Below are 25,189 nucleotides of genomic sequence, written 5' to 3' on the forward strand. Positions count from 1 at the left end.
ACTTCACCCTTATATTATAACCATTGCTAAATAAAATTTCTACAGTACCAAAGTATAAAAGTATAAAAGAAACCGATTCACCGCCTACCTGGAGTGATCTTCTTCGTGTGAAGATCGCAAGCGGTGGGAATGCTAAGAATTCTTGAATTGGATCCTTGAAGTATCTTGCACGAGTAACTGCCAGTAACGTCCGGATCGTTGGGATGTACATCGGCGATCTTTCCCAATGGTATTTGCTCGTTGAACGAATGAACGATCACGTGAACCGATCTAGGAGACGATGGACTGTCGTTCTGGTCCGTGACGATCACGGTAATCGTGTGCTCGCTTCTCATTCGTGGCACACCGGAGTCTTCCACTTCGATCTACGAGAAATTACAAATTCGAACGGTAACGAGACAACGTAAACGAAATGATAGAACGAAACAAGTAAATTCGATACAGACCACGAGATCCAGTTGAGGCATAGCTTCTCTGTCCAAGCTCCTGGTGGTCTTTAGAACCCCCGTGTGCTTGTCCAAGGTAACCATGTCGCTTTGTCTACCTCCGACCAGTCTGTACGTGAACGGTGCTCCGTTCGGTGGTAAATCGGGATCGGTAGCGCTGAGAGTCATCACGATCGTCCCGGCAGGTTCGTTCTCGTTCACGTAACCGACCACTTCCGGCGGATCGAAGACCGGACCGTTGTCGTTGATGTCCAAGAGCTCGATATGAACGACCGCGGTGCCAGTTTGAGGCGGTGATCCGGTATCGATGGCCCCGATCGTCAGATCGTACACCGGGATCGTTTCGCGATCCAGTTGCTTGGCGGTCTCGATGTCACCGGTTTGGGGGTCCACTTTGAACGCTTGCCCGATGTTACCACCGATGATCGAATAAGAGAACTGGTTGTTCTGAGGTCTGATGTCCTTGTCCACCGCCCTGACGGTGAGCACTCGAGTACCGTGTGCCGCACCTTCCGAAACCGTGGCGTCGTAGCCGCTCTGTAGGAACTCTGGTGGATCGTTACCGTCTTGAATCGAGACTATCACCTGAGCTTCGTCCGTATCGTTTCCACGTATCCCTCCACCGTTCTTAGTCATCACAGTCAACACTACCCTGTTCTGCGTCTCGCGGTCCAGTCTGCGCGACACGCGTATAATTCCGGTTTCGGAGCCGATGGAGAAACCGCGATCGTTCGACGAGCCGACGAAAAGATAGTAAACGCGTCCGTCCTCTCCAGCGTCCTGATCGGTCGCCTGGACCAAACCGACGGACGTGCCCACCTCCGCGCTCTCGGACACGTCCATGTGGAACACCGGTTGAATGAACTTGGGATAGTATTCGTTCACGCCAGTGATGTGCACCTGAACGGTGGTGAAGCCAACCATTTGTGGATTGGAGTCCGGATTGGCAGCGACGATGTCCAAGGTGTACTCGTTCGCCTCTTCGTAGTCGAAACTGATCAGAGAGGTGATCTCGCCGGTGTCCTCGCGAATACGGAAGTGATCCTTCCCGGAACCACCGAGGATGTTGTACTGCACCACCGCGTACTTTGGCGAATCGATGTCCCTCGCGATCACCTGAAAGTTTGGGAACGTTTCATCGTAAACGAACGGGAACACGTTCGGAGGGAAGAGAGAGAAAATATCGAAGGAAAAAGATACACTGATATTCCGTGAAAGAAATGAACCAAGTACCTTGTACACGAAACTATCCGGTGGAGAGTTCTCCGGTAAGAAGGCTTCGTAAACGGTCTGGTTGAACGTTGGTGGATTGTCGTTGATGTCCGAGACGTTGACGGTCAATGTGGCGACAGCTTGCTTCGGCTCGAATCCCAGATCCGTGGCGGTGATGTTCAACCGATACTCCTGCACCAGATCGTAATCCAGTGGTTCGAGTATGGTCACCGCCCCGGTGATGTAGTGAACGAAGAATTCGTTTCGTTCGTTACCAGCCGATATCTTGTACCTTATCATACCGTTGGGACCGTCGTCGCCGTCTGTGGCGCTGACGGATTGAATGGTGGTGTTGACGGGCTCGTTCTCGGGTACTCGAACTTGATAACTGGCCGCGGCGAATGTAGGCGCGTGTTTGTTCTCTCCGGATATCACCAAGCTCAACGAGACCTCGTCCTTTTGCGGTGGTACGCCTTTGTCGATCGCGCGAGCCTTCAGCAAGAAGGTGGTGCCAACGGCCACGCTGGCCAGATTCTTGCGTACGTAGATCCATCCGGACGTCTCGTCTATGGAGAAGTACTCGCTACCGTTCACGTTCACCAAATGGTAGCTGATCTCGGCGTTCACGCCGAAGTCCGCGTCGTCTTTGGCCACCAGCTGTATCACGCGTTTCCCGATACCGTAATTCTCGGGCACTGGGTAGAGGTAGGATCGTTGCTCGAACTTCGGAGCGTTGTTGTTCGCGTCCACCACGCTCACGTATACCACGGTTTTCGAGGACATGGGCGGTTTACCGTTGTCGGTGGCGACCACCGTCAACGAGTACAAATTCTCGGGTGAGGACGGACGATGAGTGTGCTTGTAACGTAGAGTCTTCTTGCTGAACACGTCGCCCGTTGCCGGGTCCACGGTAAACAGATCCGAGGGTTGCAACAGGCTGTACGATATCGCCGAGTTCGGACCTTGCTTGTCGCGATCGATAGCTGTTACTTGGCCAACGTGAGCCACAGGTGGTTGCAGCTCCGGGAAGTGGAAGTGGTAAGACTCCTCGTCGAATTCCGGTGCATTGTCGTTTTGGTCTTGGATAGTTATCGTCAGTGCTGTAGCCGAACCCCAGGCACCGTCAGCTACCACCACCTGTATCGAGATCGTTCGATTTAACTATTTAACTTCCCTGTTGGGGAATGTTGAACGTAATATGGAGGAGATCGATTAACAACGACTCGAAATCGACTCCGTTTAACTTTGACTGAACCTCAACTTTGCTCAACATCAAAATCAAAATTGGAAATATCTGTTTCGCTTTCCTACCAACCTTAGGCTACCACTATTTGTATCGAGATCGATTCAACGATTTAACTTCCCTGATTGTTGGACGCAATAAGAAGGAGATCGATTAACAACGACTCGAACGAACCGTGATTGAAATGGACTCCGAAATGGAATCAAAGTCAGAATAATCTGTTTCGCTTTCGTACCAACCTTCAACAAGTACTCGTCCTGTTCCTCTCTGTCCAAGTGACCGTTCACGGTCACGTTGCCGCTCAGCGCGTCTATGGAGAATTTCATTCCAGGATTGTTGGTGAAACTGTAAGTGACGTTTGCGTTCTGACCGATGTCCGGATCCGTGCTGGTTAACCTTATGACGAATGTGCCGATCTCCGCGTTCTCCGTCACGTTCACGCTGAATAGACGCGTGAAATGCGGCGGATTGTCGTTCTTGTCCAGCACGGTGACCAGCACGGTGGCCGTGCCTGTCAAGGGTGGTTGACCTTGATCGCGAGCTTCCACGACCAACTCGTACGAAGCGATCTGAAAACGAACGTTTCGTCGTTTCATCGTTGGTCTCGTCGTTCTCGGAAACTTTGCTCGCAGATTCGAGAGTAACTCACCTCTTCGCGATCCAGTTTCGCGTTCGTGCTAATTTCACCGGTGTCGGAGTCGATGACGAAAGTCTCGGTGAAATCGTTCACCAAATAATAAGACACCTGGCCGTTCTCACCGGAATCGCGATCCTTCGCCGAGACTTTATTAACGAACAACGGTGGATACTCGTCCTCGGGTACCGAGGCGTTGTAAATCGACGCCTCCATGATCGGCGCGTTGTCGTTGGCGTCGGTGACGTTTACGAGGAGCTGAACGACGCTTCTCAGAGCCGGTGTGTCCGAATCCCGAACTTCTATCCAGGCTTCGTAGTACGGTGCGGTTTCGTAATCGAACCCGGACGCGACCAACACCTGAACCAAACGAACTGTATCTTAATCGTCGTCGAACTTCGTGAAAAAGGAGTCAACGTCGACTTGAAAGGAGCGTTTATAAATTTCGAACGCGTGTACCGAGCAGGCACGTCCACGAGTAGGGGGAAACACCTTACGCGGCTCTCGTTCTCGTTCCACGAAATCGACGATGTCGCGAATGTCCCCCGTTTCTGTCGGACATCTCGCGAGACAAAAGGCGATACGCTAACTTTCACGGGAGACGTATTAGGCGTGGATAACAGGACCGAGAGAAGGTACACTTTTAGACGAACGTGTTACACGAGTATTGCACACAATCGTACGAAAGGGACGGTGGAAATTTCCACGAATTGGACACACTTGCCCGATGAATCGCGAGACAGTGTTATTTCTCCCAAAAATTGTCCCGATTTTCGCGCCGAGAAGTACGGTCACCGAGCGAGTCGAAAATAGGAATTGCAAGTGCTGGAGAAAACTCGGAGAGTTCGAAATCGGTATCGCGAATCAACAGGCATATTTTACGGACAAGAAAGGTCCCTGGAGGACCCGGACAAACCTCTCCTGTTTGAGGATCGATCTTGAGCGCGTCCCCGACGTTACCACCGGCCATACCGTAGACGAGATTGCTCGCGGTCCCGACTTTCGGGGTGGTAGCGCTCAGTTTGGTGATCGCTCTGCCCTCGGGCACGTCCTCGGGCAACGTGAACCTTGTGTTCATGGTTGGACGAAAACTGGGGAACAGCTGCCTCTCCCACAGATGTATGACCAAGTCGGCGGTGACGGATTGGGGCCTCGCGCCGCAATCGGATGCCTGGATTTGCAACTGGTACGTGGTCTCGTCGTTGGCCAACTCCTGCGTGGCCCTTATCACGCCGCTGTTCGAATCGATCGCGAACCTCTCCGCGTCCATTCCCTGGAGACGATAGACTATCCGGGAGTTCTCGCCGTCGTCGTCGTCCACCGCTTTCGCGCCGAACACGAAATCCCCTTTAAAGGTAGTAACGGTACAGGAGTGAGCAGCGTGTTTACATTCGAGTTTCTGTGTTATTCAGCCACGTGTTACTTAACGCGTTCGATCGCGCGCGAAATTATTAGCTTTTCGATAACGCCTTAAAAGCAACCAGCCACCGAGCTCGCCCGATTCCGTCTTACCTGGTTTGGTCGCGCCCGGCATGTACGCCGTGTACCTCGGGCTGGAGAACCTGGGAGCGTTGTCGTTCACGTCCTTCACCAGGATGGTCAGATTCACGGCCGAAGCGCGTGGTTCCGTAGGACTCGAATCTTGAGCGACCAACGTCAAATGGTACACGGAGGTTTGTTCGCGATCCAGAGGCACCAGAGTGAACACCTCGCCCGTGTCGGGGTCCGCGGTGAAGCGTTCCGATTTTTCACCGAGCAAACTGTACCTGTACGGAAAGTCGTCGGTGAGAAAACAGACGCGACGAAAGTAACGCGAACGTAGCGTCTCGATCCGAGAGAACTCTCTCTCTCTCTCACCTGATCCTCGCGTTCAGACCCTCGTCTTTGTCCGTGGCGTGGGGTTTAGCGACCCACGTACCGGAAGCTGAATTCTCAGTGACCGTCGCCTTGTATTCTTGCCTCGTGAATTCCGGACTGTGATCGTTGACGTCCAGCACGACGATCCTAACGATGCCCGATCCAGTCAGCGGCGGAGAACCTGCGGAACGGGTTCGCTAATCGTAGATTGATCGTTCTATGATTACACAAACGTGCTCTGCTAATCGAAGCACCATAAACGACAAGCGAACTCGAGCGCGTAAAAGGTCGTTCCGTTTATTCGAATTCGGTACTGGAATTTGGCCAACGCTCTCGATCGAGCTTCCAAACCGATCGACGAGTGTTCTTATTTTTTTTTCTTTTCTTCTTTCTTTCGTTTCGATCAAAAAACATAACCGAGTAATCGGGGGGAGAAAGAATCGACTACTCGATGCGTTTTATACGCGGTGTCGCGTTTCTCTCGATTCGAGAGAACGAGATCGTTTCTTCTCAGTGCGATACTTCGCTCGAAGTACGGTGTACTTCTTTAAAGTCACGTGGAAGCGTCCGATGTCACGACGCGTAGATTCGCTGGTGGCGTCGCTTTGTCGAGATCCCGATCGTCTAACGTTTAAAGAAGACAAATTACGATTTCACGAAGTATCAGCCGGCCGGTACCGTCGAGTTAATTGCGCCGCCTAAAACAGGCCATTATTCTCCGGGGGGACCCGATTTCTCTGATTGCAGCAGGTACAATGTACCCGCGGTGGCGTGGCCGTGGGCCACGCGCCTCTATAAGCGTATATCGTTCAATCACGTGGACCTCTCACGGGGAGGGCACGGGCACAACAATTGCACGGCACAATGGTGTGGTCCACCATAGGCGGCGTTCCCCGGTGGGCAATCCCACAGAAATATACTTTGGCTTACACTAGCGACGTGTTCTCCTTATACGTCTGCTTAATCAACGGGGACAGGGGGCAACGACAACAACCCCCTCTTCCGCCTCCTTTCTCGCGCATCGTTTTCTTATTAGTCACCGACACGATCGCCCTCGAGGAAAAAATATTGTTCCAGCTATTATTTATTTACTACCTCCGTTCGTTTCCACGTCTCCGAAACCAGCATCGAGAACGAGTCTCTCGAAAATTCGAGTTTCGTGAATGTTTTCCTGTGTTCGATTCCCGTTCCAGGTAGGGTTGCTTTTAGCAATCGTCGATCGCGTTCGCGTAGCGATAATTCGAGCTTCGATTCCTCGTTGCGAACGTTACCCGTACGCGAACCCTTCCCGCGTTCGAGTTGCTCGACAAAAGGTTTTTTTCGGAGCCTTAGTTAGCGCCCGACGAGGGGGACACACGTTTTCGGGGTGGACACCGATGGCGTACGCGCGATAGCTGGCGCACATACGCGCGACAGCCATAACGTGTATGAATAAAATAGGAATATAATGCGCGGGCGCGAGCAGGATCTCGACAGAGAAAGAGAGAGAAAGAGATAGAGAGAGAGAGAGAAAGATACCGGGCGTTTGGCTCGAAAGAGAGAGGCTCGAAAACGTCCAAGAAGCGAAAGCTGCCGCGGAAGGGGACAGAGGGGCGGGTAGGGGTGCCGGGAGTGGAGAGAAGAGGACAAGGTGAGGGAAGAAAGCGGGGGGTGGGGAACGAAGGGAAAACCGGGGGGTGGGGTGGGGTGGGGAGAAAGAGAGTGCAGCGTCGAGGCAGAGGAAGGCATTTGAGAGCGATTATCATAATCGCGCGTCATAACTCTGCGGGCTTGTCTACCTCGGCGGGGACCGATTGGGCCATCGGGGGCCCGATGGCCCGGCCAAACGTCCGGGGGAAGGGTGGTAGCGGTGACGGTGGCGGCGCGGCGGGGGCGAGGGGCACCCTCCAAGGGGACTACTGGCTCCTCCGTCGGAGGAACGAACGATAAAAAAGATTTCGACGAGGAACTGCCCACCGCTTAAAGAATCTCATCGAACAACCCACAAATTTATATCCAATTTGTATATTACCGCTCATTACTTAAACCCATCCCATATATCGTCCGTCTATTGTTTCGTCTATTGGTAGCTAGGGTGACAGTTCGATGCACCGCGTTCCAAATTGTTGGAGCGAATGCAACAATGATCTTAAGGGTGCCAGATTGCTCCGTATCGGCGCGGAAGGGTCGTACGCCACGCGGTCAATGGTTTGGCCGTTTCCCTTTTTTGGTTTTGCTCGTCAGTCGAGTTCCAAGTCCAGAGTCGGAAAGACCACAAAACACTGTCGTCGTTCACATCAAGACATATCACTATATACGCATTTCTTCGAACTTTATATCATACATTGACTGTACTACTAGATACGCGAGATCCCTACATATTACTATAATCTGAATTTTACAACAGAAATTAACCGCGATCGACTCGTATCACCTTTTCATTTCCAAGCATTCGTTGTAGCAGAACGTCTCGGGACAGCTGTCGAAACGATTCGAGCAACGTGGTACGATGCGAGGAAACACGTCCCGCGACGAACAATGAACGGACCGCGAGCGAGCCGAATTTTCTAAAATATGAAACAGTTTCGTGAATCGATTTACGATCGCGATTTCGCGTTTAAAAGGGACCCGATGCGTCTTTTCGACACTAGAATCACTTTTTTCCACGGAGCTCCGTCCTTCGCTTTTTGTTGCTCGAAGCGCCAAACCCAACATAATTAAGTCCTTTGTCCGCGCTAATTCGCAACCAGTTTACACAGAGGCTAAGACCGGTCAGCGCGATGGCCGGAAAAATATTCTCTCCGAAGAATACTGGCTACCCTTTGAATGCCAGCCTTTGTGCAGATCGCGCCAGGTACACACCTATTTAGCCGTTCCCCTAAAGTGCGTCCTAAAGGTCCTACAGGGAATACGACTCTGCGCGCGATTCCTTTGTCCTTTATTTCTTACGAACCTACTTTTCTCCTCGTATTAAATTTCCATCGAAATGTTTGTACCCCACTTAAACCGTTCGTCGCGATTTTTAACGCTACGCCGACCAAGTGCGCATCGAGAACATTTATAACGTTCTATTCTCGTTGGTTTTCGAATCGGGAAACGGTTCGATTTCGCACCTGTAATTGCACAGGGTAATTGGGTCAGGTGACCCACTTATCTAGACGTTTTCAATCTTGGGACTCTTGATTGTTTTAGGGTCTAGGATATCGTGTAAGAGAAAAATCACCCCAAAAATTGTACGTGTTTCTTTGATTGGTATATTTCTGTAACGCGTCGAAGAACGTATAATTTGTATCGTTGCAAATAACTCACCAGTGTCCATAGCCACGAGAGTGAGGGTGTATTCCGGTACCAGTTCTCTGTCCAGGGGACGTAGCAAGAATATGTCCCCGGTGCTCGCGTTGATACGAAACAAATCGGTGTCGCCCTCCTTCAAGAAGTATCTCACTTGATCGTTGTAGGGTGGTGTATCCGCGTCGTAAGCTTTCACCTGTGAAGCAAAGTGGGACACGGTTGAAAAAATAATGGTAAGAATCTCGTGCGAATCTACTCTCTGAAATTTGTACTAATTACCTGTATCACGAATCCACCACCGGGCGGTACCATGTTCTCCATTACGTGAGCCAGGTACGGCGAGTCGAGAAAGACGGGCGCGTTGTCGTTTATATCGAGAACGGTTATGGTTACTTGGGCGGTGTCACCCCGTGGTGTTTCACCGACTTCCGACGCGCAGTCTTCCCCACGAATGGTCAAATGGTACCTGGACTTGCGTTCGAAATTCAGGTTCTTCGCTACCCTGATGACACCGCCGTCCTCGGATATAGTGAAGTCTCGGTTGTCGTCGCCCATCGCGATGCTGTATCTCACCCTCCCGTTCGCGCCCTCGTCACGGTCCATCGCCGACACCTGGAATCCAAGAATCCCGGTATTAATCGCGGTTCGTTATCCTTTGTCGTCGTCATCGTTCCACCATCGACGCGACCGGACGCGCGCTGAGTTTACACCTTCGTTAAGCAGTAAATCATTTAGCGAGCGGGAGAGTCATCGAGGCAACCAGGCGGAAGGTTAAGGTTGATTTACACCTACGGTTCAATCACGAGACGGTCACGGCCTCGTCAAACATTATTCGATGCTCTTCAAACAGACCAATTCACACCGTGCGTGCTCGCGCGCTTCGCTCACTTTCCACCTCTTTGTGGAAGCCACGAACGACGTCGAGGTCCTGCAACGTGTACGCTTTAAATTACACGTGTCATTTCACCGACGATATTTAAACTTACTCGTGTAATTTCGTGTAACGCGTGAAACATTTGGGTATCGAGCTTTCGACGAGTCCCTTTGGGTTTCCTTCCATCGATTCCATGATCATTAATATCGGCTTGCTCGGAAAGTCGTTTCGTTTCTTTTGGTGAAAACGAAACACGATCTTTTTAGTAAACATTTTACTAAATTATATATTCTCCATTTTGGAAAATAACTTTCCGAACGACTCAATATTTATTCGATCGTATATTAGTTACTATTCGAGGTGTCCAAACTGATTGAATATTTCTCAATGTGCTTTTATTTATTCGAGTATGTAACGTTGATCGATCTGGGTAATTATAACAACTCTTCGAAAACTGATAGAAAAATGAAAGAAAAAAGTAACGAAATATTCTCGAATATTCGACCAGCTCTATTCTTCACTCCGGTCGAATAATTTTAATTTAAACAAGTAGAAGTTACTACTTGCACTTAGTAACAATCAGTGCTCGACTGATGTTCAAATCTAAATAATGTTAAATTCGACCATCATGGAGTTTAATAAATGAATACAATTTACTAAATTTAGGTCAGCCGAAAATTTGAATCGACGATCGAACCGTTTCTTCGTAGATTCACCTTCGTAAATTATTTTCCGCGAAGAGTGCCTCGACAACCTCGAACGCAATATTTACAACCGTGTAACGCGCGCGATTGCTTACGAGACCGTAGGGTAGAAAAAATGTACACAAACCTGAAGTACGCTGGCGCCGATGCTCGCGTTTTCGGCGACGGTAGCCGAGTACTGTCTCGGGTCGAAAACCGGTGAATTGTCATTCTCGTCGAGGACCGTGACAGTGACGGTCGTCGAGGACGATCTCGGTGGTTCACCGCGGTCTTTCGCGGTTACCTCCAAGGTGTAGTTTGACCTTAATTCGCGATCCAACGAGCCAGATACGCGCAGCAGCCCGTCCACGGTGCCCACGGTGAAGGGAAGGGTCGTGTCCTCGAGGGAGTACTCGACGTATCCGTTTCGTCCTTCGTCCCTGTCCACCGCCTTAATGGCCATCACCACCGTGTTGCTCGGGGCGTTCTCTATTATCGAAATCTTGGTGGGCGATATGAATTCCGGCGACATGTCGTTCACGTCCAGCAACACCACGGTGACCTGTCGATATCGTTGGTGATTTCGTACGATCGGTTTAATTCGAAAAAAAAGAGAAAAACATTTACAATCTCGAAAAAGCTCTAACGTTTGTGCAATGTTCTGTCGTCGTCGAAGCGGTACACCGATACGTTTCGGTACTCTGAGGTAGGCGCGATACGAGACGCAAAGATCGACTTGGTCTATCTTTCGTGGCTCCGGTTCTCCCTTACCGGAGAGCGAAAGAAACGTATCCGGGTACTAACCTCGTTATACAGATCGATCTACTAGCTCACGGCTAAATATACCTACGTTCTTTCTATCAGATGTAACTAGGATACCCTACTCACCGAACAAAGTCTTTAAAGTTACAAACGACACGTGCGCGTAACAGTGTCACAGCCGAAAGATCAATCTACCGGTCGATTTGAATAAATTTACATTCCCTTGTTTTCCACCCGTGGACAGAGTCAACGAACCTGCACGGTGGACGCCAGTGGTCGCGCCGGCGGCAAAGGACTGTCGGTGGCGCTCAGTACCAAATTGTACAACGGTTTCTGTTCCCTGTCGAGGAGTTTCCTGGTGAAGAGGGTGCCGTTCGCCGCCACACCGAAGTCACCGCTCTCGTCACCACCGGCCACCGCGTAAATCACTCGACCGTTATCACCGGAGTCGAGGTCCTGGGCGGCCACGGTCAGGATCGGTGTACCGATCGTGGTGTTCTCGACGATATCCGCCGCGTGTGGACCAGCCTCGAAGATCGGTGCGTTGTCGTTCAGATCCACCACGTTGCAGTAGACCGTCACGGTCGAGGTAAGCGCCGGGATACCACCGTCCGTTGCTTGGACCACCAGGATGTAATGTTGCACCTGGAAACGATCGATGAACTGTTGTTCAATTTGTTTTCAATGGGAATTACGAATCGTTTGGAATCAGTTTTGCTGGATGGAAAACATCGAAACGGTTCTTACGTTATTCGACACAGCGAAAATGGTTTCTCTGTTCGTGTGTATATGAGACTTTTGCACTACGAGGAGTTGGAAAGGTGTTACTCGAATTGAGGGGAACGTGAACAGGGTCGCGAGGTCTTTGTAATTTGTTATAGTACTCGTTTGGAGTACTGCTTCTGATATTTCACCCCGACTGTATCGAACGGATCCTGTGCACGGACGATTAATCGTCCTAATGGTATCTAATTAATCGTCGGGTCGATAACACGGGCTACGTAGGGTTTCTTGGTTGAAAAAAAATAATAAGAAAACAGACGCGAAATTTGTGTCGGAAATTTGACTCGTTTCGGGGGAACAGTTCTTTCTCGGGCCGAAGTTTCAGGGAAACCCTTTTGCTCTTGTTAGAAGCTTCCGCCTGTATCGGGTTCTCGTACGAGCCGTGCCTAGCCATTTCGCACGTAGACTAATACGAGTTTCGTGGAAATAACAGTGTTGTTTCTTCGTTTTCAATGAGCTCGGATATTCCCGAAAGAACCGTGAAACGCTTCTCGAAGTTTTGCAACGATCCCGCCCTGGATCCTGAGAGATCACCGGGATGATGAGGGGTTCTACAAACTGCCCCTTTCTTTATGCAACTCCACTCCCGTTCGTGCTTTTCCTGTTGCCCCTCACCCCACGTATCTTTCATTCGGTCGAATCACGACTAGTTCGATGCCTATCGTTTGTACGTATTTTTTTCTTTTTCAAAATCGATGAATACCAAAGCAGCGAGATACGTTGTACAAGTTTTTTTTCCTTTCTTTTTCTGCGAGGAAGCGCGAGATTTTTTTAAAATTCGTCGACATCTTAATTATCGAGCGAACAGCAACGGAGGATTTAACAATTACGGGAACGCGGCTCGAATCGACCAGTCGACCCAAACCACGCGGTCGTTTTTTTTTTCGTTTTTCAAATTTATGGAAATCGAAGTAGGAAGATACGTTGTACAATTTTTTTTCGGTACCGGGCGCGATTTGTTTTTAATTTATCCGTATTTTAATTATCGAGGAATCGAAACCGAGCGTTCAACGATTACAAGGACGTGGGTTGGATAGTCGACAGTGGAAAGAGTCGGTGACGCTATCGGATAGAATGTACGCGCAGTGTACGTTGGCCCGTGGTATAAGTATGGCTTGTCTCCTAGAGCGTAGACAGTGAACTGCCATTAAAAACGTCCGTTGATCGATCTGTCGGACTGTTAGCGCTAAACCCTAAATTCTAACGTTGCCTTCTAGTCGAAAGCTAATATAATAGGTACGCTCGAGCTTGAACGTAGAGGCGTGTTCATGGTTATAATCGTTGCCTCGGGCAGCTACGGGCGTTTTACCGTACGTGGACCTATCCTCTGTCGATCAGACCACCGTACCAAAAATCCTGTCGCTCAAACTCACGACAAGGAACGTTTAATCGTTCTTACGAGAGTTCTCTCGTAATTAATTATTCGACGAAATTAATATCGGACGATAAACGTACACCGTGACGTAAAACTGTTCCCTCCCGAAGATGGATTATCGTACGCGTCGAGAACACGTACAGGTGAATCGAACGTTCGTATCGTGCGTCGATTTTTAACGAGTCTAATCGAGACACCGGAAAAATGGCGATTTACGAACAATGGTCGCGCCTCGTATCTCAAGCAGCGTGAAAGTGCAAGCTGCGATATTTAAACGGGGCGCCTGATGCGGGCTGCTCGTAAGGCACACCGACGGTGTCTTCTCACCTTCGCGTCGACTAGGCTGCTCGCAATTGCCGTAGAGACGATTTGCAAATAATGGTCGCGTCTCATAATCGACCGCCACGGTGAATTCGAACGTCAACGTGAAAGCGAGAGAGACAACCCGTGAAAGCCATAAGTCGTCGAAAAATCGCCGGGACACGCGATATACCCTTTACACTTTCTAAATACCGTTGCACGGAGCGCTCGATATCGCCACAATTGATTGTGTTAACGAACCTGCTCGTAATCGAGGCTGGCCGTGAGCGTGAACACACCGGTGCTGGGATTCAGGGAGAAAACGTCGTTCGCCCAATCGGATATCAGCGTGTAGCTCAATTGGCTGTTTGGACCGTCCGCGTCGGCGTCCGTAGCGACCACTTGACCGATTCGACTTCCTCTTGGCATGTTTTCCGGTACGTCGAACGAGTACGCGGTGCTTTGGAACGTCGGGGCGTTGTCGTTCGTGTCTGTCACCTGAAAAAACCAAACGAGTACTTTTTATCGAGATTCGAACAACCGACGCGTACTTGTGTATCCAATATGATCACCGAACCGACTATACCGTGAAACGTTAAGGTCGTAATGTATTAATATTCCGAATATGTTGAATATTCATTGCAAAGTGGGACACGGTTGAAAAAATAATGGTAAGAATCTCGTGCGAATCTACTCTGTGCAATTTTTACTAATTACCTGTATCACGAATCCACCACCGGGCGGTACCATGTTCTCCATTACGTGAGAACGATAATTATGCAATCATCGCTTTTGGAAATCGGTGCATTGCACTGTAAACGAGTACTTTTGATTGCAATTGAAACAACGGACGCCTAGTTGTGGAAATGATCACCGAACCGACTATACCGTGAAACGTTAAGGTCGTAACGTATCGATATTCCGAAAATTTGGAATATTTTGAATATTCATTGCACCTTATGCAATCATCGCTCTTGGAAATCGATGCACCGCATATGAAACTAGTCCTTTTAATTTCAATTGAAACAACGGAAGTCTAGTTGTGAAAATGATCACCGAACCGACTGTACCGCGAAACGTGAACGTCGTAACGTATCGATATTTCGAATATTTCGAATATTCATCGCACGTGATGCGATCATCGCTCTCGCGAGAATCGGTGCACCGTACGTGTCGGGTTCTCGAACGTGTGAAACGTTTCGATTCTATTTTTGTATCAACGCGATTGGAAGAGCACGAAACGGTGCTCGTTCTAGACACTCGCGGGCTTTCAAACGAATAATGACAATAATAACCATCGCGATTCCGGATCGTTTGGTTGATCTTTCTCGAGACGGTTCCCCGATGATCACGCGAGCGCCATTCTTGGCCCGATCGAGGAGGGAGGAGAAAGGTAGCGAGTCAAGATAAACAATTCGGAATCGAAGCTGACGCTTCCTGTTCCCTTTCGATCGTACTTAACGTCGTTCTTGAATAAACATATTTTTGATCGGAGCTCGGGAACGACCGTGTCCGTTTCTCCAACTACGAAGCGGACTCGTGGTTGTCGATCTCGGACAATTTTAAGTCACAGTTTATATCGATCGTACATTTATCGAGCGGAAAATATTACATTGTTCGGAAAGTCATTTGGTGTTTTTTGGTGAAAATGAAACACGATTATTTTTAAAGTGTATAAACATTTTATTAAATTATATATTCTCCATTTTGGAAAACGAAATGACTTTCCGAACGACCCAATAATAAGGTTGTAAGCATCGAATGGATCAACCTATTCGCAATTGTCGATCGGTCCAACCTAAAGGAAACGGTGTAATTTTTCTTCGAGACTCTTTTCGATGTTTCCTGTAATTTAATTCAAAAGCGCGTATAAAATATCTAAAAGGTAGTTTCTCCTTTGTTAATCAAACATGGTAGAAAGTTTCCTGGAAATTGGCGCGCGGTTCCTCGTTTAAAGACACCCCTCTTGGCGCGTTTCGTTTCGGTAAGAAGGTTATCGTTGCGCAGTAGCGTACGAGCGATCGTACCGGTGGTCGATTCGGTGTAAGTCACCGTATTCGCAAATGTGGTCGATAACGAGTGGAATATTACGCGGCCGCGACACCCAGAGGTTTCGGATCAGTATCCGTCCGTAGCATTCCACGTGTCCCGTTCGTCCGTTAAAATTCCACGATGTGGGCCCCGGTGAGTTTCGGCGTACGGTTGGATTTTTCGCGTCGATAGCCCCTGCGCGGAATCGTATCACGGGGAACTCGTTCCCGTAAGTGGCAGGCTCTCCTCTCCGTAGCGATTCTCTATCCGGGGGAGGTGCGTGCCGCGGACGTCTCTCGATCGAGGGCCGCTCGGAAGTCGCCGGTGTACGTCCGGTGAACAGGTTTCCAGCGTCGAGTGGGATCGACACGCGGTGGCGGTATAAAAGAATAAAGCGGAGGTGGGCACGGTTTGATTAAGGAGGGTTCGGAGACGTTTGCAAAAAGTGACGGTTGCCCCGAGACGCGCTGGATGACGAGGAGAGAACCGAAAGGAGAGTAGAGACCAACGATGACCAAGTAGAAGAAGAAGAAGAAGAGGAAGAAGAAGGAGAAGGAGACGGAGGAGAAGAAGGCGAAGAAAAAGGAGAAGAAGAAGAGGAGGAAGAAGTAGAAGACGACGACGACGACGACGACGATGACGACGACGACGAAGAGGAAGAAGAGAAACGGGAGGAGGGAGACGAGGCTGAGGAAGAGGTCGACGACGACAGGAGCGAGAAGGAGAACGAAAACGGAGGTAGTGGAAAGAGGAGAGTCGAGAAGGATGAAAGTTGAAGAGGAAGGGGGAGGGAGAAGAGATTCTTGACGGAGGGAGGAGGTCGGAGGAGAGAAACTCTTCTAAGGTCGACCGAGAGGAAAGAGGTGGAGGAGGAGGAGTGGGTAGGGAGGAGGGAGTATAAGGGGCCAGAAGGGGCAGATTCCGCAACTGTCGGCAGCGGGCCTCTTTCATGGAGCCCCAAAGAGCCGAGCTATGATCGGGACTGGCATTCCTTTTGCCTTTAAGAGACCCGGATAGAATAGCGGACGGCGGCCAGCGAGAACCTTAAAAGAATTCCCAGCCATTACACGTCATAAGGATAATTTTTGCGATTGTCTCCGAAGGACTCTGGCCCGGCCCGGTCGAGCCTCCGCTGGCTACCGTGGATCGCCCTCCACCTTCGTTAAACGACCGGGCCGCCCTTCTTCGACGTTTTTTATCGCCGCGCAATCGTTTCGGTCCGCCAACGTAATGAATTATAAGGCGGAACGCACAGAAACCGCGTGATTCGACGTTACTCTGCCGACGACCGCGACCATACTTTGGGAAAATTCAGTTCTCGGTTGCTACACAATCGTTGGACGAGATCGTTCCAATCCGCGAGTCAAACTCGCTCCACGTGCCATCGAACCGGAAAACCGCGTACTTCGAACGTGGAATATTTCTCTCCTTGCAATCTTGGCTGCACTTGCACTCGCGATATCGTTCTTCACTCGAATCGACGAAATTTCAAACATCGGTAAATAAACGAAAGAAATTTAGAAGATGGATTTCACTCGCGTGGTTCGTACGTATTTTCTGGAAATTTGTAGAAATAAGTATGCAAGGCTATATCGATAGCGTTCGGACAAAATATTCCTAAAGGAACGCCTTTTTTAGTATTCTAGACCAGAGGACCCCTTAATACTTTGGTTTTACATGTCAAAAAGTAGACGGCGCTGGGACGAAGTAGTCCGTGCACGCACGACACATCCGTCAAAAGTATTCAGCATCGAGAGGGTCGTGTGTTAGAGAAAAAGAATTTCTGCAACTTTTGCGTCCCTTCCTCGAGAGAGAGAGACGAGGGGGGAGGGCTGGAGATAAAGAGAAAATTGTAATCCCGTACGATTTCTAATCGCACCTCTCCCAAACATGGCAACGCGTCCTCGAAAACAACGTTGTTGCGGTGGCGTGTCTCTCCCGTGGATCGATTTATCATAATTGTTAATTGATTCGATAATAATCAATAGTGGTGGAATAACGGTACGGTGGATCGTAATGGTCGAGATAACAGTAGCATCCCGTGTAATTACAGGATAATCAGGCTTCAACGGGACTCGAAAGAACTCGGTCGATATAGAAAAATCCTCACGAACCGTTTCTACGCTATTCTTCTCGGTGAACGACAGAACTCGCAGTCGAGGATCGCGAGAGGCGTGTTTCGTAACGATCGAGTGTCGTCTTCGATGTATCTGGCGCGCGTGCTTCGTTTCGATTCGATTGGAAAAGATCGGTATCGCGCGAAAAATCGTTAATGCAACGGTAACGCAGAAATGAACCGTGGCGCGAAACTATGCCGGTTTCCTCTGCCCGAAATGGTGAAAAAGGAAAAGAAGAAAAAAGGAAAAAAATAAAGAAACGATACCTGCACGGGACTGCTCGATCGGAACCGCAATCGCCGGATAAAAAATTAGGCCGAGCGAAGAGAGCCGAAGACGCGAACGGAAAAGAAATCTACCTGGATGGTTAACGTGACGTCGGTGTGTTGCAATCCATCATCGGCTCGAACTTTCAGGACATATTTTTCTCTGGTCTCTCTGTCGAGAGCCTCGGCGAGCGTCAGTTGTCCCGTGGTCGGATGAAGCTTGAACTGGCTCTCGGTCTCGTCCTCGGTCTCCTGGTTGTCCGTGTTGCCGCCAGGACGATGATTCGGCACCAGAGTGTAAGTCAGGGTACCTATCGTGTCCGGATCGAACGCTTTCAGGACCGTGACGACGGTGTTGGGGGGCGCCTCCTCGGAAATTTTGAATTTCCAGGTGCCGGGACCCCAGGTCGGTGCCACGTCGTTCTTGTCGAGAACCGTCACGCGAACCTGCAATTAAAAGAAAAAAGAAAATGATTCGTTTTCGATTCGTAGAATCACGATCATCATCGGGGAAAAAACGATCTCCCGGAAACCGAGAAATGTAATTTTTGAACGATTTGTAATCGCGTTCGATTAATTTTAATCTGTTTGTCCCTTGTCGGTCGATCGACGAATACGAGACGATTTTTCGCTAATCGAAACCCAGAAACCGAGAAACGTAATTTTTGGAGAGACTTGTAATCGCGTTCGATTAATTTTAATCTATTTGTCCCTTCTCGACGAATGCAACGAGACGATTTTTCGCTAGTCGAAACCCAGAAACCGAGAAACGTAGTTTTTGAACGACTTGTAATCGCGTTCGATTAATTTTAATCTCTTTGTTCCTTGTCGATCGATCGACGAATACGAGACGATTTTTCTCTAGTCGAAACGGTCATCGTGTTCCGTCCCGGATTTCCTGGTACTCGACGGTTAAGGCTCGGCCAGATCTCGGCTGGGTTTTCTATTCGGAACGTCTCGTACTTTTGTGCCTCAACTACTAAAAAAACCTCCGCGTTGAATTACATTCGTCCTCGTGTAATTTAAGAATCGTTGCGCGGAACATTTCCAGTGATTTACCCTTGACACGAATTATATTAATCGATCTCCCCGACGGTTTCGCGAGGGTTCGCGGTCTTAAAATCTGCTGAACAACCCAAGTGGTGGGGGACTAATTGACACGTTTCAATCGGTGTATTTCAATCGGGAGAAGTCTCATCTCGCGCCGCGAGAGGTGCGCGTTAACGATAAATCGCAACGAGAGGGTCCGGCGTTGGTTTTGTCGGTCGCCAGGATATAATTATGCGCAATCAATATAAATCTACGGGCCGTTGTTGCGTCGAAGTCACGGTATGCATGCGAAGAATCGTGAGAAAGTTTGTTTTTCGATCCGACTTGCGCGCATGTCTCATTTCATTAAATTCTCAGTCACGTCAGCGGCCAAGGTTTATGTGACTACCAGAAGCCAGTGTATCGAAACGGTCGAGGGAACGCTGGAACTATTGAAAAACCATCGTGCCAGCGTAACATCTCGATCGTCGAACTATCGTTCGCGAATCGGAAGTCTAATACCGTTTATCGGGACGAACGTTCCCGTACGGATGCATCGTGGAAATTATTTTCTACCAGACGAGCCTCCGATGAGAATTTTCGAACAATCATCGCCAACCATCGATCTATCCCTCCCGTTGTTCGTCTCGATGAAATCTTCCATGGAAATTTCATTCGAAACGTTCCAGGTTTGAAAAGACGTGATTCTATTTCCGCGATGTTCGTTTCTCGTCGAGTGGATACGTGAAACGTGAACGCGGACGACGTCTTCGGGAACCGAATACAGAAGGGCATGTGATTTTCGTGCTTACGTAATCCCTGGTCAAACGCATCGATCTTCCTAGTAATTAGTCGGACTTGGCCCGTCATTGATAAAGTGCGTGCCATCGATTATTGGTCTCGAACCGCCTAGGCGTGCCACGGAACGTACACTCGACGATGACGAAACAATAGCCGGTCCTGTGTCTCGCGAGTGAAACGCACGATTTCTGTGTGCGTCGGTTTCCGAACGAATTTGACTTTTTAATTATTTCGCAACGCCGGGCTCGCGTAGCCGTACGCTTTAAGTACCTTGACCCCGCTCCCTCCGAGCGTGATTAATCGTACGAAAATCTATCGCGTAAAAATTATAAAAAAGAAAAAAAAACGAAGAAGATTCCACCGTGGCGATTGAAACTTTTACCAACTCCATCGACGTTTCGTTTACACGTTGGAACGCTTCCGCGGCTACTCGAAACGCTCACGATGGTTGCAACCACCGCTCGGAGGATCTCTAACCTTCCAAATTCCTGTCTCGGTACCGTGGAACGTTCAGGTGTGTCTAAGACGGTTCGTCGGTTGATCATCGAACGGGAACAGTCATCGAACCCTCGTCGTTGTCGAGTACCGTCGCGGTGTATCGACTGTGGACGTTCTCCGTCGTTCCGAGGTATTCCACGATCCTCTTTGTCGCGCGGCCGTGGACAAGGGTACGCGTCTTAGTCGCGAATTTCGCGGGAGGAATGTCCGCGGGGACGGTCGCGTCATCGTCACGATCGGGGAACAAGGAGACGGGAACGGCAACAATAAGCAGACAAATCAGTGCGGTCATATAGCTGTCTCGGATAGAATATTCCTTCTTCTTTGCTCCTCGTGGCCTGGGCCCGGGCGAGAGGAGAGAGGAGCGAGGTATATGGGCGGTAAGAAACGCCCGGAGAGCATTCGGAGTGCAAGGAAAGATGGTATCTGCGTCAGCGCGGTCGGGGATCAGCGGATCGGATCGAGTCGCTCAGCGGGGGTTTCTTTGGGTCATGCACGAAGTGAGTCCCATTCTTCTGTTTCCCCCTTCGCCCTGCTCTGCCCCACGCCCCCTCTCCCTCCATCTGTACCGTCTCGTTCTCTCCCTCTCCGGCAACAACGCGTTCTCCCTCCCTCGTTTCGTGGCAGGCTTCTTCTGTCTTTTCTCAGGCCCCAGACTCCCTCGCTCCGCGAGTCCCTACCGTCTTCCTTGTTCACCTCCGAGCCGATACCGAGGCCCCCGTACCCCCCCTCTCTCACTGCTCCCTTCGAAGCCCCCTCTCGAACGCCGCGTCCTCCCTTTTACCGAACGGGGTCCTATGGGTTCTCTATGAGGGGTCGAACCACTGACATCGCCCGATTAATAACGTATCTTCGTGGGGGCCCCCATAGACCACGAAGACGACCACGACGACGACAAAGACGACGAAGACGACGAAGACGACGACGAGCCGGTGGACCTTAAACCTACGGAATTCTGTGTAACCACCGGGGACAATAAGAATATATATCTACTAATAATTCCCCGATGCTGTCCTTTCGATCTTTTTCCGGTTTGCGTTCCCGGCTGCTCGACGAGATAGAGATATTTGGTAAATCGAGTGAACAGGAGCGACAGCGTTCGAATCACCGTTTCTCTCGGAATTTTTGCATTTTCGTAAAAAAGGTTCGATTTTTCTATTCTCGCGTAGGGGGAAATTTCAAAGTCGCAGCGGCGACTTTACGTTTCCTACGGCCGCGCCAAGTTGAAACACGCCTGTGTCCTACGAGGGCCCCGGCCACGAGACTCTCCGTCGAGTTAATAACGCTCCTCCGAATGGATTCCCATAGGGTACGGCGCAGCTAAAGGGTACGCTGTAATTCCGTCTAGCGGCTGGAGACAATAAGATATATATCTACGGTTCTTACGACTAATAGCTTTGTTTTCTCGTGCCACGACACCGTCCGTCTGCGGACTGCTCGACCGAGTCGTAGATATGTCCACGTCGGAGCGAACCTCGCCGACGAATACTCGCCGCTCATGCCCGCGGGTTCAATTGTTTTTCGATTGTTTCGAACGCGCCGTTCCCATCCAGACCGTTTCTATACCATTACACCGTTTCTTAAATATTCACCGAGGGCTTCCACCCTTTGCGTACATTCGACACCATCGTCGCGAAATTTTAACGTTTACTCTTAGCTTCTCAATTATCTTCACTGCGTCGTATCTTTCGTTAAGAGCTGCGTACGTTCAACAGTTTGCACTCGATGCTTCTTTACAACCGGAAACCGACGCCTCGAGAAAATCCTCCGAGTCGTAAAATTAATCCGGAACGGAACATTTTTACACACTTCGCATACGTAATATTTCAATTCCAATTTCAATTCCAAACCACCAAGTTTTCCCTGATCGAAAATAATAGTATACTGAATTAGACCGAGGGTCTCTTCTCGAGTCCAAAGGGTTAAAGTCGTGTAAAACAACGTAAATTATTACGAGAATCTTTTCTCCGGATTTAAAGCATATTCTACACCGTTTCGTAACGTTGCACTGAATATCGTCCCGTACAAGATGGACTCTCTTTCCGAAAACGAATATTTCAGAAGCGCGTAAATTATTACGAGAATCTTTTCTCTAGATTTAAAGCATATTCAACACCGTTTCGTAACGTTGCACCGAATATCGTCCCGTACAAGGTGGACTCCCATTCCGAAAACGAGTATCGATCTATCGCGATAAAGTTACGGTGGAATTTGGTCGTGTTTCGTTTCGTCCTCGCGGTGGTACCGTGTGTAACTCGCGAGCGATCTGCGGGTGGGTGTGTGTGCCAACGAAAAGACGCGAGATAATTGGCGGAGAACCGTTAACGAGCGTTCGCGATTCCTTAATAAAACTCATCGAATGTAATCACCGGGTTGGTGTCCTTGATCTTCGCGGTGCCCGGTTATAATATTTCACACCGCGGCCGTGGATTTTCGTCCATAATTTTCCGCGCGGCGGAATTAAACCGAGCCGGAGGAACGGCCTCGCGAACCGGGAGCGTAATAAAATACAACGATCATCGGTCGAGGAACAACGTAACGCGTATTAATGAGCATTCCTTATGCACGGACGGCTCCAGATCTCGCAGCTTCTCTTATGTAACCGTCCGCGCGACCAGTTACACCGCCGCCGCTTGTAACTACGTATCTTTATTACGAGTGATATGTTAGTTAGCATACGCGCGCGGTTTTCGCATACTGCGAGCGACCCGCGAGAGGAATGCTCTACGCGTAACCGTGCGCGTATACATATATTTATATAAGATTCAAGATATATCGAGTTACCGTACGATTAACTCGTGAGTGGTGACGTTAAATTCTACCGCGACACTCCGCTCCGTGATAAACATACTAATTTATGCCCGGCCGGTGGAACACAGTAAACACGTTAAATTAGGAAATTCAAGTAGCCCGGGCAGTGTACGTTACACGGACACGGACGAACCCGGCCGGATGATGAATATAAGTCGATCGTCCGGTTTCTAGCCGTTCGTTTTGTCCCGCCGCGATCGTTCGTCCGTATTATTTTCGCTCCGAGCGATCGCGTGGGAGTCGGCTCGAATTTTTCGTAATGAGCGAACACCTCCTGCGCCTCGTGGAATATAATGCACCCCACCGATCGAGACAATTTTAGAACCATCCGCGCGGAAATTTCGGGCCACGGTTCTTTCCCCGTGCTCGTATTAGAAATCAATGACAGAGAACATCCCCGAACTTGTTTCGATCACCGATAGAGGTATGTTCCGAACGGTAATATTAACTGGGTATTTTATTTCCGCTTCGAATTCTTTTTCTAGCCTCTAGCCTGTATTACGTTACCTCGAAAACTAGCCAAAAGTAAACCATCACCTCCGGGACGTAAAAAAAAACCGATTGCTTTGTCCATCGATTTTACTTTCACTTTGAATACTTTTTCCAAGCTCCAGCGGGAGTTTCTTTCTCTCGTTTTTACAAACTCGACGAAACGAAACTATCGCTTTACTGGACAGTGAAACAGTAGTGTTAGAGTGTTCGTCCATCGTGTGATCTTACGTGAAAATACAATGGATCGAAGTCGAGGGTTGTTCGCTCGATATCGTAAAGCCGAGCGATTCAAATCGCCAACGTCATTGTTCATTTTTACCGATCGGAGCACGTTTCCATCCGCGGACCGGAGCACGCGACTCGAATCACGCTCGACCTTACGAAACGTTCCGTTGCTCGGTAGCGGGGAAACGGTTTTCCCGGCGACCATAAGCGGCCCGTTCGCGCGCACGGAAATTGCACTCGAGAAGAGAAGAGAAGAGAGTCGGGGGCCCTCGGTCCCGCGCGTCACGTTTCCCCTCGAAAGTCTGTCGCGCAAGGGCCGATGCACCTTGCCTTGCGCATATGGGATCCTGTGACGAGGCCGAGTTTTTTCCGCCGAATCGAGGATGTAATTAAACGAAAAGGAGAGAAAAAAAATTAAAAAAAGGAAGAACCACCGGAGGAAGGCGAGGGGTAGGACCACGAGGGGGGAAATACAAAGACACGCGTGCACGTACGTACACATACATACACATACGTACACACGAGTCGCGTATCGAGCAACAGCGGGGAAGCCATCGAAGTTTCCGTTGCGGTCGCAACGTTGTCGGGACACCGCTGCAGGCTCGCTTTGTTTTTCTACCCCCGTTGTTCCTCCCCTACGGAATCTCGTAACGCGGACTTTTCGCCCGATGCTCGTGGACGCACGAGGGATATTGAATTTATACCGGGTAGACGCTGCCTCATGCGAGATGCCTACGGTCGAGAGGCCGACCGCAGCTTGCGGGTTAAGTGTCCGTTACAGGAGGAATATGTCACGGAAAATGGCCGTGATGGAATCGGTGGTTCCTTTTCTTTTTTTTTTTTTTTCTTTCGTTTCTCCTGTTTTTTTTCTCTTTTTTTTGACCCGCCACACGTTCGGCGTGCACGACAGCGAACCCGGGAAGGCTTCTCTCGATTTGAGACGTCGTTCGTGCCCGCCATGGGAATGAGAGAAACGATGACCGTTTGACCGCGACGCCCTTCGGTGGACGCACGATGGAGGAGGGTCCTCGCTCCTCGTGTGACGAAAACTGAATTTTCGATCAGCCCGCGGATAGATTCTAATTCTTTGACGGGGAGTTACCGTGCCGTCGGGAATTTCAGATTTTCGTAGCACCTTGAGAATCGAACGGACGATTCGAGCAACGAATTCGAGGTGCGAATACTCGTGCTCTTCGGTCAATGTTCGGACGTGGTTCGCGAGAAGAACTCGTGAGTCGAACGAGACAACGTGGTACTGCAACGAAAGGGTTCAAATTGTAGAAATTTATTTAATTGATGACGATGGTTGTGAAACAAGGGTGAATAAAGTTGTAGGGGATACGTGTATCGAACGATGCAGTAGCAAGAACGAAACATTAAAGAAACGCACAATTCATGACTACGCTGACTACTCTGACTATGCTGACTGACTACTCTGACTATGCTGACTATCCTGTTCTCTCTTTACGCGTCACGACAC

At 49.6% G+C, this 25,189-nt stretch overlaps 1 protein-coding gene across 1 annotated transcript in view; it reads right to left on the minus strand.

Annotated features, from left to right (window-relative positions):
* The window catches only part of Ft (cadherin-related tumor suppressor fat), a 78,382-nt gene that overhangs the window by 6,547 nt on the left and 46,646 nt on the right, over window positions 1–25,189 (minus strand). Inside the window, exons 2-15 of the mRNA XM_076321386.1 lie at window positions 17,947–18,300; window positions 13,701–13,937; window positions 11,237–11,626; window positions 10,368–10,781; window positions 8,942–9,274; window positions 8,681–8,858; window positions 5,393–5,573; window positions 5,048–5,301; window positions 4,452–4,882; window positions 3,551–3,895; window positions 3,141–3,470; window positions 1,680–2,795; window positions 447–1,562; window positions 89–365 (exon numbers count right to left, since the gene is read on the minus strand). Of these exons, the coding sequence (XP_076177501.1) occupies window positions 89–365; window positions 447–1,562; window positions 1,680–2,795; window positions 3,141–3,470; window positions 3,551–3,895; window positions 4,452–4,882; window positions 5,048–5,301; window positions 5,393–5,573; window positions 8,681–8,858; window positions 8,942–9,274; window positions 10,368–10,781; window positions 11,237–11,626; window positions 13,701–13,937; window positions 17,947–18,300 (5,956 nt within the window). The remainder of the gene's footprint in view (window positions 1–88; window positions 366–446; window positions 1,563–1,679; window positions 2,796–3,140; window positions 3,471–3,550; window positions 3,896–4,451; window positions 4,883–5,047; window positions 5,302–5,392; window positions 5,574–8,680; window positions 8,859–8,941; window positions 9,275–10,367; window positions 10,782–11,236; window positions 11,627–13,700; window positions 13,938–17,946; window positions 18,301–25,189) is intronic.

This window comes from Ptiloglossa arizonensis, chromosome 10 (genome assembly GCF_051014685.1).
Source record: "Ptiloglossa arizonensis isolate GNS036 chromosome 10, iyPtiAriz1_principal, whole genome shotgun sequence".
Taxonomy (NCBI): Eukaryota; Metazoa; Arthropoda; class Insecta; order Hymenoptera; family Colletidae; genus Ptiloglossa; species Ptiloglossa arizonensis.